General features: G+C 35.1%; 1 protein-coding gene, 1 long non-coding RNA gene and 1 other non-coding gene across 9 annotated transcripts; 2 read left to right on the top strand and 1 right to left on the bottom strand.

Moving 5' to 3' along the window:
* Nucleotides 1-235: 235 nt before the first annotated feature.
* Nucleotides 236-2127, top strand: LOC112801695 (uncharacterized). Of its 7 annotated transcripts, none has more exons than XR_011882178.1 (7): nucleotides 236-392; nucleotides 710-772; nucleotides 901-940; nucleotides 1179-1228; nucleotides 1332-1436; nucleotides 1600-1669; nucleotides 1905-2127. It is a non-coding gene; the product is annotated as an uncharacterized lncRNA (long non-coding RNA). The 7 variants fall into 7 exon arrangements; XR_003202058.2 differs by having other exon boundaries at nucleotides 901-948; XR_011882179.1 differs by having other exon boundaries at nucleotides 898-940.
* A 9459-nt stretch (nucleotides 2128-11586) lies between these two features.
* LOC112803635 (uncharacterized) lies at nucleotides 11587-13678 on the top strand. Its single transcript, XM_025847119.1, has 2 exons — nucleotides 11587-12784; nucleotides 13155-13678. The coding sequence occupies exons 1-2, from the start codon at nucleotides 11587-11589 to the stop codon at nucleotides 13676-13678; spliced, it is 1722 nt and encodes a 573-aa protein (XP_025702904.1).
* LOC112804161 (small nucleolar RNA R71) lies at nucleotides 12208-12314 on the bottom strand. Its single transcript, XR_003202778.1, has one exon. It is a non-coding gene; the product is annotated as a small nucleolar RNA R71 (small nucleolar RNA).
* Nucleotides 13679-13945: the final 267 nt, after the last annotated feature.

Below are 13945 nucleotides of genomic sequence, written 5' to 3'. Positions count from 1 at the left end.
CAATAATATACTTTTTCAATAGCTTCTTCTTTCAGAAGCTTGCTGATTTAGACAGAGATCCATCAAGTGCTTGTGACGGTAAAGCAGCATTTCAACTTATTTATATATTTAATTGGCATCTTTTAGATGGTTTGGATTTTCTAGGTCCTGTTAGAGTTCTATGCATTCACTAAATTTTCTATGATATGCGACAAATTTGAGTTGAGTTGAGATTGACTGCAATGGGAACTTATGCAGATTGAAGGGTACTGGAATATAACAAGTTCTATGAAGAAGGAGTTTACAACTGTGCTGGGTGTGCAACTCCTCTTTACAAGTCTTCCACTAAATTTGACTCTGGTTATGGTTGGCCTGCTTTCTTTGAGGGTTTACTTGGTGCCATCAATCGCTCAGTGAGTTCTTTTTCTTATTCAATATTTGGATATTCATCTCTCTTTTTTTTTCCTTTGCTAACATTGATTGAATAAACCACTTTCAACCAGACCCATATGGGAGGAGGACTGGGATAACTTGTGCAGCATGTGGTGGCCATTTGGGTTATGTTTTCAAAGAAGAGGGGTTCAAGACACCCACTGATGAACGCCATTGTGTTAATAGTGTTTCCGTTAAGTTTATTCTAGCTAATTCTGCTGCTTAACCATTATGGCCTATGTGTTGAAAATTGAGAGAGCCTTGTGTTTCCTTTCTCATTTGTTCTCCCATTTGATAGGTTGATGCTGAGAGAGCCTATCATCAAAATGCCCTTGTCATTCTAGAGAAACTGTATACTGAGGTTAGCCCTTGTAGCTTGAACTACAAAAATGAGAGTCAAGATTCAAGAACTATGTTTGAAGAGAGATTTTATACTTTTACCAGAACTTACCATTATATATATAGTTTCACTGTCTTTTTATTTAGTAGCTTTTGGGAGTGGATGCATGAGTAGATATTGCGAAATATGGTATGACGGTATGACCATCTTTTTCTTACTCCTTGTATTGCTATGCACTAGAGAGATTGTAACTGAAATTGGGTAAAAGAAAGTACTGATCAGGTTAATGATCTCTATTTCTATAGTTATAATATTGGCTACTGAATTGGATAGACTAATTTTGTACAAACAGTTTTGTCAGGTTAATGATCTCTGCAGTTATTATTTCTATTATTGCTATTGAAGCTTTTTCTGCTCAACTCATCAGGTAAAAAATTCTGGAACTTGTTCCATATGCAACCTATGCGTGACCAGAAGGTATAACTTATCATAATCAAGTGAAGAAGTTAGCTCTTTTAATATTTTGCCACACAAATTTTGTTTTGGATGGATAAGCACTTTTTTTTACTCGGTTCAACAGAGAGAAGTACAGTATTTTATTGGTGTTCAACTCGACGATAGCCAACATGTGGAGCCTCTTCACAACTGCATCACAGAAAATACTGCAAAAGAAGGAGAACAACTGGTTTGGACTCTATTCAAGTGCTTCATTAATTTACCATATACTGAGTCTCAAATCATTAAACTCTATTAACATCATTACACATTTAACTTGTGCCAAATATTGAAGTCTCCAAAACCTAAAAATGGTGACTTCCATTAAAATTTTTGTAACCTTGGTTTTGTAGATCCTGGACAGTGGAGAACAGGTTTTGTAGATCCTTGGTTTTGATGACAAATTTCTGCATGTTCACTATGGTAAGAAAAAGAATTGTTTGTTATTTTTTTGGTTTCTAATCTTAATTTTGTAATGTTTATAGTGCTGAAAAAAGATGAGACACTTTGCTACTATGTGTAAGAATGTAAAAAATAGGAAGTCTTGTGTCATCAAATTTTGTCACAAGTGCCTCTTAAACAGGTTAGTTTCAATTTGAAAAAATTAGTTATAAGTAGAAAGGTAGAGTAACAAATATCTTTGGTTGTGTTAAATTAGATATGGAGAGACTAGAGAGAAGGCAGAAGAAGTGATGCAGCAAGAAGAATAGATTTGTATGTGATATTGAATGAGGAATGAACCAAAACATGTTGATAAATACATTTATCAAGGATTAGTGTAAGGACCAAGTTTCTTATGTAATGTGTATCAATTTTCTTTTTTTTTATATGGAATGTCCATAGAGTTTAAGTGTTATAAGATTATTTTTTTTCTTTTCTCATAGTATGATCTCATTTTATTTGCATTACAAAGTAAACGTGTACAATGATTATTGATTAGTAAAAGAGGCTATAAAGATTTCATTTCGTGAATTTGTGAATTTAATGAAATATTTCATGCTGTAGTAATTAATTTTAGTGATAGTATATTTTAATGAATTTAATAATGAAATATATTTTGTTGAAAGATTATTTATTATTTAAAGAAATTATTTAGTATAATTATATATTTATTTTTATTTTATAATATTCAACTCAGTTAAATAAAAATGCAGAATTATTATACATTATGTTGTATTAATATATATATATATATATATATATATATATATATATATATATATATATATATATATATATATATATAAAGAGACCTAAGGCTACACTTATATATAGTAGCTATAGTATACCAAAAAAAAAAAAAATAGGGACCTAAGGCTACGCTTATAAAAAGTAGCTATGGTATACAATGGGGCTACGCTTTATAAGTGATGCAGTAGCGTTGAAAAGCGTAGTCTATTCTGAAAGAATGAAAGCTGAAAAGCGTAGCCTTTGGTCCTGAACAGCATCACTTGAAAAGCGTAGCCTATTCCCAAACGCCAAAAGCGTAGCCCTTGGTGCAGAAAAGCGTAGCCTTTGAGAATAGGCAACGGCTGAATAGGAATTATCCCAAAAAGCGTAGCTGTAGCCCAAAAAGCATAGCCGTAGCCTAAGGCATCATTTTTTTTCACTTTTAGCTACACTTTTTAAGTGTACCTGAATGGGTGTTTTTCTTGTAGTGAATCTATGTGCATTGATAAGCTTTATTTATTTCAATTCAAAAAAAATGATGATAAATAAATAAATAAAGGGGACAAAATTACCCCAATGTTAAATTCAGAATTCAAAAATCAATGCACATATGATAGAATCAAAATACAAAGTTGAAACATGAGTATGGGTTGAAAAAGGGAATTATAGGTAGCTAGGCATGAATTTAAAGTATATAGAGTATATGTATATTAGGTGAGAGCTTAGGTTAATTAAAGATTCAATTTATAAAGCTCACTTAACCATATGTATACCCTTACTTGCACCTTGGCCCCATTACAACCCTGGAAAGACCTCATGATGTTTGCATTGGTATATTAACTGTTGTTGATTGGTTAGGAGAAAAACAAAAGTTAGAAAACATGACTAGAGAAGAATAGAGTGATTACCCTATACACTAAAGATCAGAGCGTACATACATTATCAGTGAGGGTTCGATGCTTGAATTTTCATGTTTCCTGCTTTTATAAGCTATCTTCTTGCACTTTTATCTGTTTTATTGTATAATGATAGAATTAGTGGAATTTGATTTGTAATTGTTTTGAAGGGCTTATTTACTTTTGATCAAGTGGACAATAATCATATAGTTGCATTTATTTATATATGTAGGATTGCATTGCATTTCATGAGTTTCTACATGTTCATACTTATTTCCTTGTCTCCTTCAATTTAGCATGAGGACATGCTAATGATTAAGTGTGGGGATGTTGATAAACCACTATTTTATGATTTATATTGTGTTTAATTGTGTGATTTTGTCACGATCCTTACCCACTTATTCATTAATTTAGCATGCATTTAGATTTCCTTCCTAAATTTAGTACATGTTTGAAAATTGCTCCCTAGAGACCTTAATTATTTAATTTTAATTCTCCATTATTCCATTCGATGTTGTGATTCTTGTGTCAAGTGTTTCAGGCTTTATAGGGCATGAATGAGTTGGAGATTGGAAAGGAAGCTAGCAAAAATGGAAGGAACACAAGAGTTTGAGGAGATAACCAGCGAGAAGTGACGCGGTCGCATGGCTCACGTGACCGTGCGAAGGAGCGCAAATTGCAGTGACGGGGCCGCGCGGATTGGAAAGCGCAAGTGATGCGATAGCGTGGACGACGCGAACGCGTGGCGAGGAAAAAGCGCAAGCGACGCGTCCGCATCGATGACACGATCGCGTGACATGTGCGATCTGCATAATCTGCAGAATTCGCTGGGGGGCGATTTTGGACCTTATTTCTGCCCAGTTTTCGGTCCGGAACAGCAGACTAGAGTCAGAGAATATGCAGAAACAACACACATTCATTCAGTAGTTTTTTGGAGATCTAGTTTTCTCTCTTAAGTTTTTCTCTCTAGTTTTTAATTTTAATCTTTAATTGATCTTAGCATTGGAACATTGAGAAGAGTTATTTCCTCATTAAGACTTCATCACTCTAGTTTGTCTTCTTAACTTGGTTCTATTCTTCCATGTTCCTTGTTTTTGTTCAATTTTGTCATTCAAATACTTTTATGATTATTTAATGCAAGGATTATTTCTTTTTCATTCAATTTCAATTTCAATAACTATGTCTTTTTTTATTCCCTTTCATGTTTTATGGATTTATTATTTACAATGCGTGAGTAGTTTCATTACTTGATGGGGAATTGATTAAAACAGAACTCTTGAGTTGGAAGGATTGAAGGAAAATTTGTAATTGGGATAACTGTTGAATTACCATCCAGTCACCGACGCCAATCCCTTTGAACTAAGTCGGTTGTAACTTGTGAACAGATCCAGTAATTCAACTTGTTTGATTTTCCGTTACCTAGTAAAGGATAACTAAATAGAGCAACCATTAATTATAAATTAATCTTAAAAATCACTCCATCAATGATAGAGATCCCAACCAATCAATTCCCAGTCAAGGCTTTTATTCATATTATTTAATTTCCCTTAATTTAAATCCCAATTTACTCAACTCAACTTCTTGAACATCTGATTAATAAGATAGCACACTTCTCTGCAACTCGTTGGGAGAAGACCTGGGACTTAAAACTGCCAGTAATTTTAATTTAAACTCTCTGTGACATATTTCTAAATTGATAGGCAGATTTTTGGTGAATTAAGAACTATACTTACAACATAATCATTTTAATAATTTTTAATTCACCAGCTTCTGCTTCCCATCAGCCATCACCACTCTTGTCATATCAACGCGTGCGCGTCGATGCCCATCTTCGAATTCAAACTTGAAAGTATCGCAGGCGTTCATTTAGAGTGAACATTGCGTTCTTGACTTGTGAATGTTGATCTTCCATTCACGCGTGCACGCGATGTACGCATCTGCGTGGATGGTCAACATTGTTGTTCCGCGCGGAAGCGTCTTGTACGCGTGCGCGTCTCCTATGAACGTAGCGTTCATCAATTGAACGCAGTGTTTGCCTGCACCATATATTTTTTTGCTTCTCTTTCTTCATCTTTCTACCTGCCATTAATCAAACAAGCAGTCAAAGTCTCACCAAAATCATAAGGTTCATAAAAATCAACTAAATTGTGCATAAACCTCATGATTTTGTATAAAATTAACCCTGTTTGATTGAGCCATGATACACATACAATTCCACTCCAATTACTTACTTATCTTGCAAGAAAGTGTCATAAACCTAATAAAAGCAAAGAAAAATCCTAGTAAAACTAGCATAAGATGACTTGTCATCATCCCTTCACCGTCACATAGTAAGCAATGATAAACTGAGGTGGAATAGATAATTATGAACCTTACCTTTGTTAACCACTTTCAGCCCTAGCTTTTAAAATCATGCCTGACACAAGCAGTCCTGCAAGGGGATCTAGAAACTTTTCTCCAAGAATAGACCCTCCTAAAATGGAGATGGATGTCCAAGGTCAGTGCCTGTAAGCAACAAAAAAGACATAAATCAAGTTTAGAGAAACAAATCATGTGCAAAGAGGATATGTAAATAGAGGCATGACATCTTACGTCCTTTCAGAAATTAGATCGAAATGTAATTTTAGTCCCTCAAAAGATAAATATATGCATGCTTGTATAGTTGCTAAGATATTAACTTTATCAACTTGATCCCTCAAACTAAAAATTCCAACTGATATGCTAATATTTTACTTAAACCGAAGCAGATGTTGGCAAGTAAAGTCTTTGAAAAATGATGGAAATAAGTACTATTTCATTTTGGCAAATCTCTCATTCAACCTAAAAATATCTTCTAGCTACCTTACTATAATTGGTGTAGTAGCTTCTCCAGTTTCATTGGCTTGTGTCTCTTATCCTATATTTTGTTGCAAAAAGAATCAAATCAAATTTAAGTTCATCTGCCAAATAAGTGAATGAACTGCATAAAATCATAAGTTCAGAGATATAGCTTACCTCTTTAGCCAATTCTCTTCTTTAGAAACCATGTACAATGCAAAAAAGATTATACTAATTAGAATGAACCAAAGGAACCACCTCAAAACTCTTTAATAAGTCTAAAAGTATACATATTTCTCATCAAAATTTCAATTATAAATTTAGTCAATCCAAAAGTTAAACCATATATTAAAAAACAAATCACATATCAGAACTTCATAACTAGAATCAGTCTGACCTTGAAATAGACCACCTAGGATTCTAACCTTCAGGATAAACTGCGTGCATATACGAATTCACTTAGAAAACATATAGCAAGTAGATGCCAAGTCTAGAATTAAAGCATAATAATCACTAATAATATATAAATCTAAAATTAAAACACAATGACAATTAATTTGTGATACAATAGAACTAATAGATAGTCAAGAACAATAAAAAACAAAATTGGTAACAAAAACTACAATAAAGTACAATCAAACTAAAACCATAATCAAGTCAAGACATAAACTACATAAATAGTTAAATTTGACTGAGCACTAGCAAGCAGTAAGCATCACAAATTTTTTGAACACAATAAGCAATGAAGCATAATAAATCAATGAGAGAGAAAACAATAAGTCTGAAAAATATCTTCCTAAGCATATATTACTTATATAATCGATAATTAAAATATTTTAAGAGATTATAATAATTTTCACATTTATGTTCAATGTTTCTTTTTGGTTAAAATCTAACAATAAAAAAATACAAAACAAAAGAGCATAACAAGAAAAGATACCAATGAGACAGCAGCAATAGAACTAAAGAGGTGAGATAGAGAAGAAATTTATTGTTAACAAAAAGGAAATATCAGCAAATTAATAGGAAAGAAGTAGAAAAAGAAGGACCAGCAGCAGTTCAAATGAGAAATTAGAGTGAGAGAAAACGGCGTTGTACCGTGGCAACCATGGTGGCATCAACGGTAGAAACTGTGGTGGCAACGGCGGCAGAAATTGCAATGGCAACACCGACAGTATAGAGAGAACAGATCTAAAAATGCTGATAGAAGAGGTGGGTCGATCTAGAAGCTTTCTACTGCAATGGACACGGCAGTGGTAACGGCGACGGCGATGGAAACGGCAATAGAAGTGGCGGAAAAAGTGACGAAAATGGCAGTACAGAATTTAGGGTTTCATCGTGGTTCTCTTCTCAGCCTTAGTCTCATTTCTACGAAAAGAGGAAATTAGGTTTTGAGAGAGAATTTTAAATTTTAATAATGAATAATTATTAGTGGAGGTTTTTTAAATTGCCATAAATAAAATGTATTGTGGAGGTTTTGAGAAACTTCCACTAAAATACTCTCTCAATTAAATATTAATCTTGTAGTGGATATGGTATGCTACGTGAGAATTTGGGGGATATCCCAATGAGAGACATGGATGCTTTTATAGCTACGGTAAACACAACGGCTAATGTTGTGCGTGAAATGGTAATTGCTACTACTCGAGAAATTGTACTTTTAAGGAAAGAAACGGCAACTGCTACTACTCGAGAAATTGTTCGTTTAGGGAAAGAAACGACGAACATAACAAAGAGTGTTGCGATGAACGTAACGAAGATTGCAATGGTAATGAGGATGTTGAGAATCATGACAAACGTATGACTCTGGAAGCTTTTCTGAAAGTGATTCAGCCTGGGTTTAAGAGAACGCTTGTTGTGATGGAAGCTAATAAATGGTTCAGATGTATTGAGAAGTCATTGCAACCAGAAGAATAACATGTAAAGTTTGCAACCTATATGCTAGAGGGAGAAGCTGAGCATTGGTGGTGTAACGACGCAATATTTATTATATGAGAATGTTTTATTGTTAAAGCATAGTTATTTTGCCGGAAAAATTTTTCTTGAAAATGTTTGGTTTGATAAGCAGAAACATTCAAAGATTAAATCACAGATAATAACAGATAAAACAGAATCAGAACTTTCATGTACATACATCAAACGTTGATTAACATCACTAGGAGTAGGTAGCTATTAACTATTTACACACACACACACACACACACACACATGACATCCCCTAGTCCGTCTTAACTACAAAGGCAATGGAATAAGACTCAAGGTCTTCAAAACTTAGGCCAAGCTAAACGTCGTTAAAATGCCAGATATCATTTATCACTCCTCTACACGATCATTTGTCATTATTGGGCCATTGGAGCTCCATCTCAAAGGGGAAGGAAAATAGTAAGAATTTGGGAGTTCTTAGTAAGTTGGGGGTTCTTAGTTAACTTTATTAATTCTTTATTATTACCAAATAAGCATACTTGAACATCAAATTCAGGAAATAGCATATAAACAGAAAATACATAAAAATAGTAAATAAACAGAGAATATAGAATATAACAAGAAAGGCACACACACGTATAGAATACACATTAGGCAATATATGCGACAAACAAGTATGATGCATGTCTGTCCTATTTCTGGTAATCTTATCTTAGTCTCTTTTACTTGTCTCACTTAGGTCACGCTTCTGGTAATCTTATTTCTCTTTTCTTTTGTATTAAGGTCTTCCCTTGATATTCTCAATCTTTCTTTAGTACTATAACCAATTATAAACCTCTTATGGAGCCTTTCCTTAAATATTTTATGAAGAAGTCCCTAGAGTTTAGGTTACTAAATTATCTTTCTACGTCTTTTATTATAATTACCATTATATTATTAAATTTTATGACATTGAACTCATCTTTTACTTAAATTCTTTTTACATCTTTTAATTACTAAATATTACACTAACTATTTTGTATTTAAATTTGTTACATTTTAACTTTATAACTTTAATAAATTATATTCTTCTCTTATTATTTTTCGAAAACCCATTTCACTTTTTATTATATACAAAGCGTGGCACATTGACGCCCCAGCGCCTTCAACTTATTATTATTATTATTATTATTATTATTATTATTATTATTATTATTATTCTTTCAGGCTGCAGCGCCCTACTCATATTATAGGCTCATTTTTTTCTATATGGAAAAAGTATGGTGTAGTGTAATGAAATGGAGGTGTGCAAAAAAATTTCGCTACTATGGTATCAACTCAAATCGCAACCTGCATTTTACCATTTTCTATTATTTTTTATTTATTTTTTATTTATCAGAAATAACCAAACGCAGCTAGTATTTTATGCTTTTTAGAATTTTTAAATGTTTTTTGTTATTTCCTTTAGGTCCAAACGTAGCCTACGTTTAGGGATGCACAATGTTTAATTTTTTTTAAACTCCAAAACACAGATTGCGTTTTTAAGGTGTCCACAAAATTTTTTTGGAAGCTTCATAATGTAGGTTGCGTTTTGTGTAGGAGTCTTGTCTACAAATATGAAAGGAGACTCATCTGAAGTTCCTCACCTCACTTCTACTCCTTGTACTCTTTTTTTTTTATGTGTCTCATACTTATGAGTTTTTTGGCATTTGGTAGTATCAAAAAAGTCGGATTAGGTGAGTGATGAATCCATATTTGATGATAATTTTTTATTAGAATTTAACAGATTCTATCACATAAACTTGCAATTATTTTCTTAAATAGCATGCTTTTGAACTTTCCTCCCAAATTGCACACATACTCTTTTGTGCTTAATTTGATCTATTTTATTCCATTTGCCTTCCATTCGATACCTTGATGTATTTGTGAGTAATTTCAGGTATATAAGGTGGGAATGGGTTGGAAAAAATGGGAGGAGAGCATGCAAAGTGGAGGAAACATGAAGAATCAAAGGAGATGAGTTCAGAGATGTGTGCGTGCGCACAGCGTCTTGTGCGTACGCACAGGATGGGATTTTTCGCAAAGTGCATGTGTGTCCGCACAGGTGTCCGCGCATGACTTCATTAAAGAAGCATGTGACTCACGATTTGAGGGCTTTGGAGGCCCATTTCTGATGTCTCTTAGCTCATATTGGAGGGGGAATGAAGGGCATAACATAGCATATCATTAGTGTAGTTTTTAGGAGTAGTAGTAAAGATTTTTAGTTTTAGTTTTCTCTAAGTTTTTCATCTTCTCTATTAGGGTTTATCTTAGGGTTTTTCTTTCAAAGTGTAATTTCCATTTTTGATCTTGGATTTTGCTAATCTCATTGTAACTATTCTCTTGTTATTACTCTTTATAGTTACATTGTCATTACTCTTTCTTCTATTTCAAGTTATAGTTCAATTTTACTTCTCTTTTGTAATTTCAATTTATTGTTGATGAATTTGATGTTTGATGGTTGTTCTATTCTTTCTATTGTCATTCTTGTTGATTGAGATCAAGTGTTACTTTTAGTTTCAAGCCTTTTCTTATTTTTCTCATGTTTAAGCTTTTTGCCCACCAAGTGTTTGACAAAATGTCAAACATGGTTTTAGGCTAAATTTTTGTCTCTTGGCTTGGGTAAAGTGAGCAATTGGGTTCCTAGAGTTAGAATGTCCAACATTTAGTGTCAATTCTTGGATTGTTAATTGTTCTTATTCCCACTAACGCTAAGTTGTTGCTAAGGCCATTAAGAAGCAATTTAGGATTTATGGGTTAAGAACACTTATGCTCATTTAACTTACCTTCCGATTTGAGGGTTGATCAAGTGAGACTAATCCATCATAATTGTCATAGTTGTGGTTCCAACAAAGAAAGGACCCTTAGCTCACTCCAAGCCATGACCCCTTTTTAAGCTTTCAATCTTTTATACATTGCTATGTTAATCTCTTTTATACTTTACTTGTTCATATTACATAGTCGGTTCTTTAATTTCTTTATTAGTTCAATCATTATAATTTTGCATTTTCTTTTAATAATTTATATGTTTATTTCTTCATTCACAACCCCTTGATCACTACAACCGGAATCTGCACACTCATTGCCCTTAAGTGATTCCTTGGGAGACGACCTGGGAGTCAATTACTCTCAGTTTTAAATTGGTTTTGAGTTGTGTCACATCTTGTGAAATTCAAATTTGATCGGTGGCCAATTGTTGGGTTTGGTCTATGCTTGCAATGTTAATTCTACTTTTAGTATGAAAATCCAAACCTATGCGATTCGGGCGCCTACCAAATTTTGGCGCCGTTGCCGGGGAATTTCACTTTAAGTGCAATGAGTGCTATGATTTTGGTTGTGTAAATATGTGAATATTGTGAATATTTGATTTTTGGTTTTCTACTTGGCATTAATTGTAGATACTACTTTTCTTTTTAGTTAGTCTTAGTAATTGCAGATTATTAAGTTAGTTCTTGGTTACTTGCCTACTTTTGTTTGCTTTTCATAATTACATGCTTTCATGGCCTCCTCAGTTGAATGACACGGTCGCTTCCAGACCCGAGCTTGGCCACTTTTGATCCAAAAATTGAAAGAGCTTTAACTTGTATAAGGCAAGCTCGGCGCCGGCTAGCTTTCGTGCATAGTGAATCGGGCTCTCTTGAGGATCACTCCCATTCACTATCACCACCAATCCGTGACCATCATTCTCCAATCAACGAGGAGACTCTCTATTTATCTATGGGGAGTACTGAATTATCTTTGAGTGACTCAGGTGACATCGACATGGCGGATCCACCGCGAAGGATCACGTTGAAGGAAGATGGAGCTCCTGATCTTGCCTTGCAACCACTTCATATTCTATATCCGGCCTTGGATCCGAATTTTGAGCTTAAGTCTGGCACAATCAACTTGCTCCCCAAGTACAGTGGGATGCCTGGGGAAGATCCTCTGAAGCACCTTAAGGATTTTCAAGTTGCATGTGCAACTGCGAGAAGACATGGAGCAGATGAAGCCGCGGTATTGGTCTTCGCTTTCCCTTTCTTTTTGGAGGGAAAATCAAAGGAGTGGTTTTATACTCAGCCAGGGAAAGTTAGATCCAATTGGGACTTGTTGCGGAAAGAATTCTTGGAAAAGTTCGACCCTCCTCAGAAAAAAGACAAGCTGCGAAGAGAGATATCTTGCATTGTGCAGCGAGATGGGGAGACTTTGTATGGATATTGGGAGAGATTTAAGAAGTTGCTGGAGACTTGCCCTCACCACCGGATTGATGAGTTGGTTCTGATCAGTTATTTCTGTCAAGGAATGCACCACCAAGACAAGCTTCTCCTGGATGTTGCAAATGGAGGATCGTTGACCAAAACTAAGACCACAGTAGAAGCATGGGAAGTTATATCAGACCTATCAGATTTAACTCAACACTCTAGAGCAAGGAGTTCGCCACCAAAAGCTGTGAGCGGGGTTTCTCCTTCCGGAGATGCTATTTTGACTAAGACCCTTGGTGAGATTACGATTTTGTTGCGGCAAATCACCCAAGGGCAACAAATCCCTCAAACTTTGATAAATACTCCACCTCAACCTCCTAGGACCGAAGGACCATCAAGGATATGTGGTGTTTGTACTTGTACTTCTTATTACACCGATGAGTACCCTCAAATCCAAGAGGACACTACATTGGCAGTTGTTAACCCTTACCTGCAAAAATCCAATTACAACCAAGGATCCTACCCACAAGGAGGTAATCTAAATCAAGGGTGGAGAGATAACTCAAACAAAAGGTGGAACCAAGCTCCCCAAGCTCAACCTAACCAAAATGCTCAAGTCTACTACCACCAATTCCCCCAAGGTCAACCACAATACCAATAACCATACCAACAACCCCCACAACCTCCATCTCAAGTGAAGTATCAACATCCAAATAGTCGATCCAATCCCTCTCAAATTAACCAAGCCCTTCCCTCCAATCAATCCCACATGAATGACACAATTCACACCTTCATGCAAGAACAAAGAGTTCCATAAGAAACAAGATACTTACATGGCTACAATAGTCGAAGCCCTTACCCGTTTGACTCTCCCTCCTCAAACTACATAAATCACCCAATAAGCTTCAACCTCAAGTAGTTTGCCCTCCCAACCTCAACCCAATCCTAAAGGAAGCATAAATATCATTACTCTTAGAAGTGGTACTAAGTTGGATAAGAATGTGGCTATACCTTCAAGGTTGAATGAGGAGACAAATAATGAGGAGGTAGGAGATAAAGTAGAGATGATGAGGAGTGAAGATGAAAATGTTGATAAAAATGAGGAAGAACCACCGAAGGTCAAGGAGCCAAAGAGAAAGACCTTGCTTGAAGAGCCTTTGCCCATCCCATTCTCAACTTTAGCCAAGAAAGCAAAGAAGCAAGAAGATCTTGACCCCACTGTGGTGGAAGTTTTTGAGAAAGTTAAAGTTACCGTCCCTCTCTTTCAAGCCATTCAACAAGTGCCGAAATATGCCAAGTTCCCCAAGGATATTTGCAGTCACAAAGACAAGCTTCGCAACATCAACAAAAAGCCGGAAGATGATTCTATCTCCTCTTTACTTCCTAAAAATGCAATGATCCCGGTCCATGTTTGGTTACTTGTTTGATTGGTGGGACTAAGGTCATGGACTGAATGTGAGATATGGGGGCGTGTGTAAGCATCATGCCACTCCCCATCTACGAAAGACTGAACTTATCTCCCCTAAAGAGGTCCGAGGCGAGGTTTGTATTAGCCGACAAGAGTACTGTGTCAGTTGTGGAGATTGAAGAGAATGTCATAGTCAATATTCAAGGATTGCTCTTTCTAGATAATTTTCACATTTTGGAGACCCTTCCTATTGACTCAACCAAGCCATCATCAATACTCCTTGGAA

The sequence above is a fragment of the Arachis hypogaea genome, chromosome 5 (genome assembly GCF_003086295.3).
Source record: "Arachis hypogaea cultivar Tifrunner chromosome 5, arahy.Tifrunner.gnm2.J5K5, whole genome shotgun sequence".
Classification (NCBI taxonomy): Eukaryota; Viridiplantae; Streptophyta; class Magnoliopsida; order Fabales; family Fabaceae; genus Arachis; species Arachis hypogaea.
The sequence above is the reverse complement of the archived record's forward strand: the minus strand, read 5'-3'. Positions and strand labels throughout refer to the sequence as shown.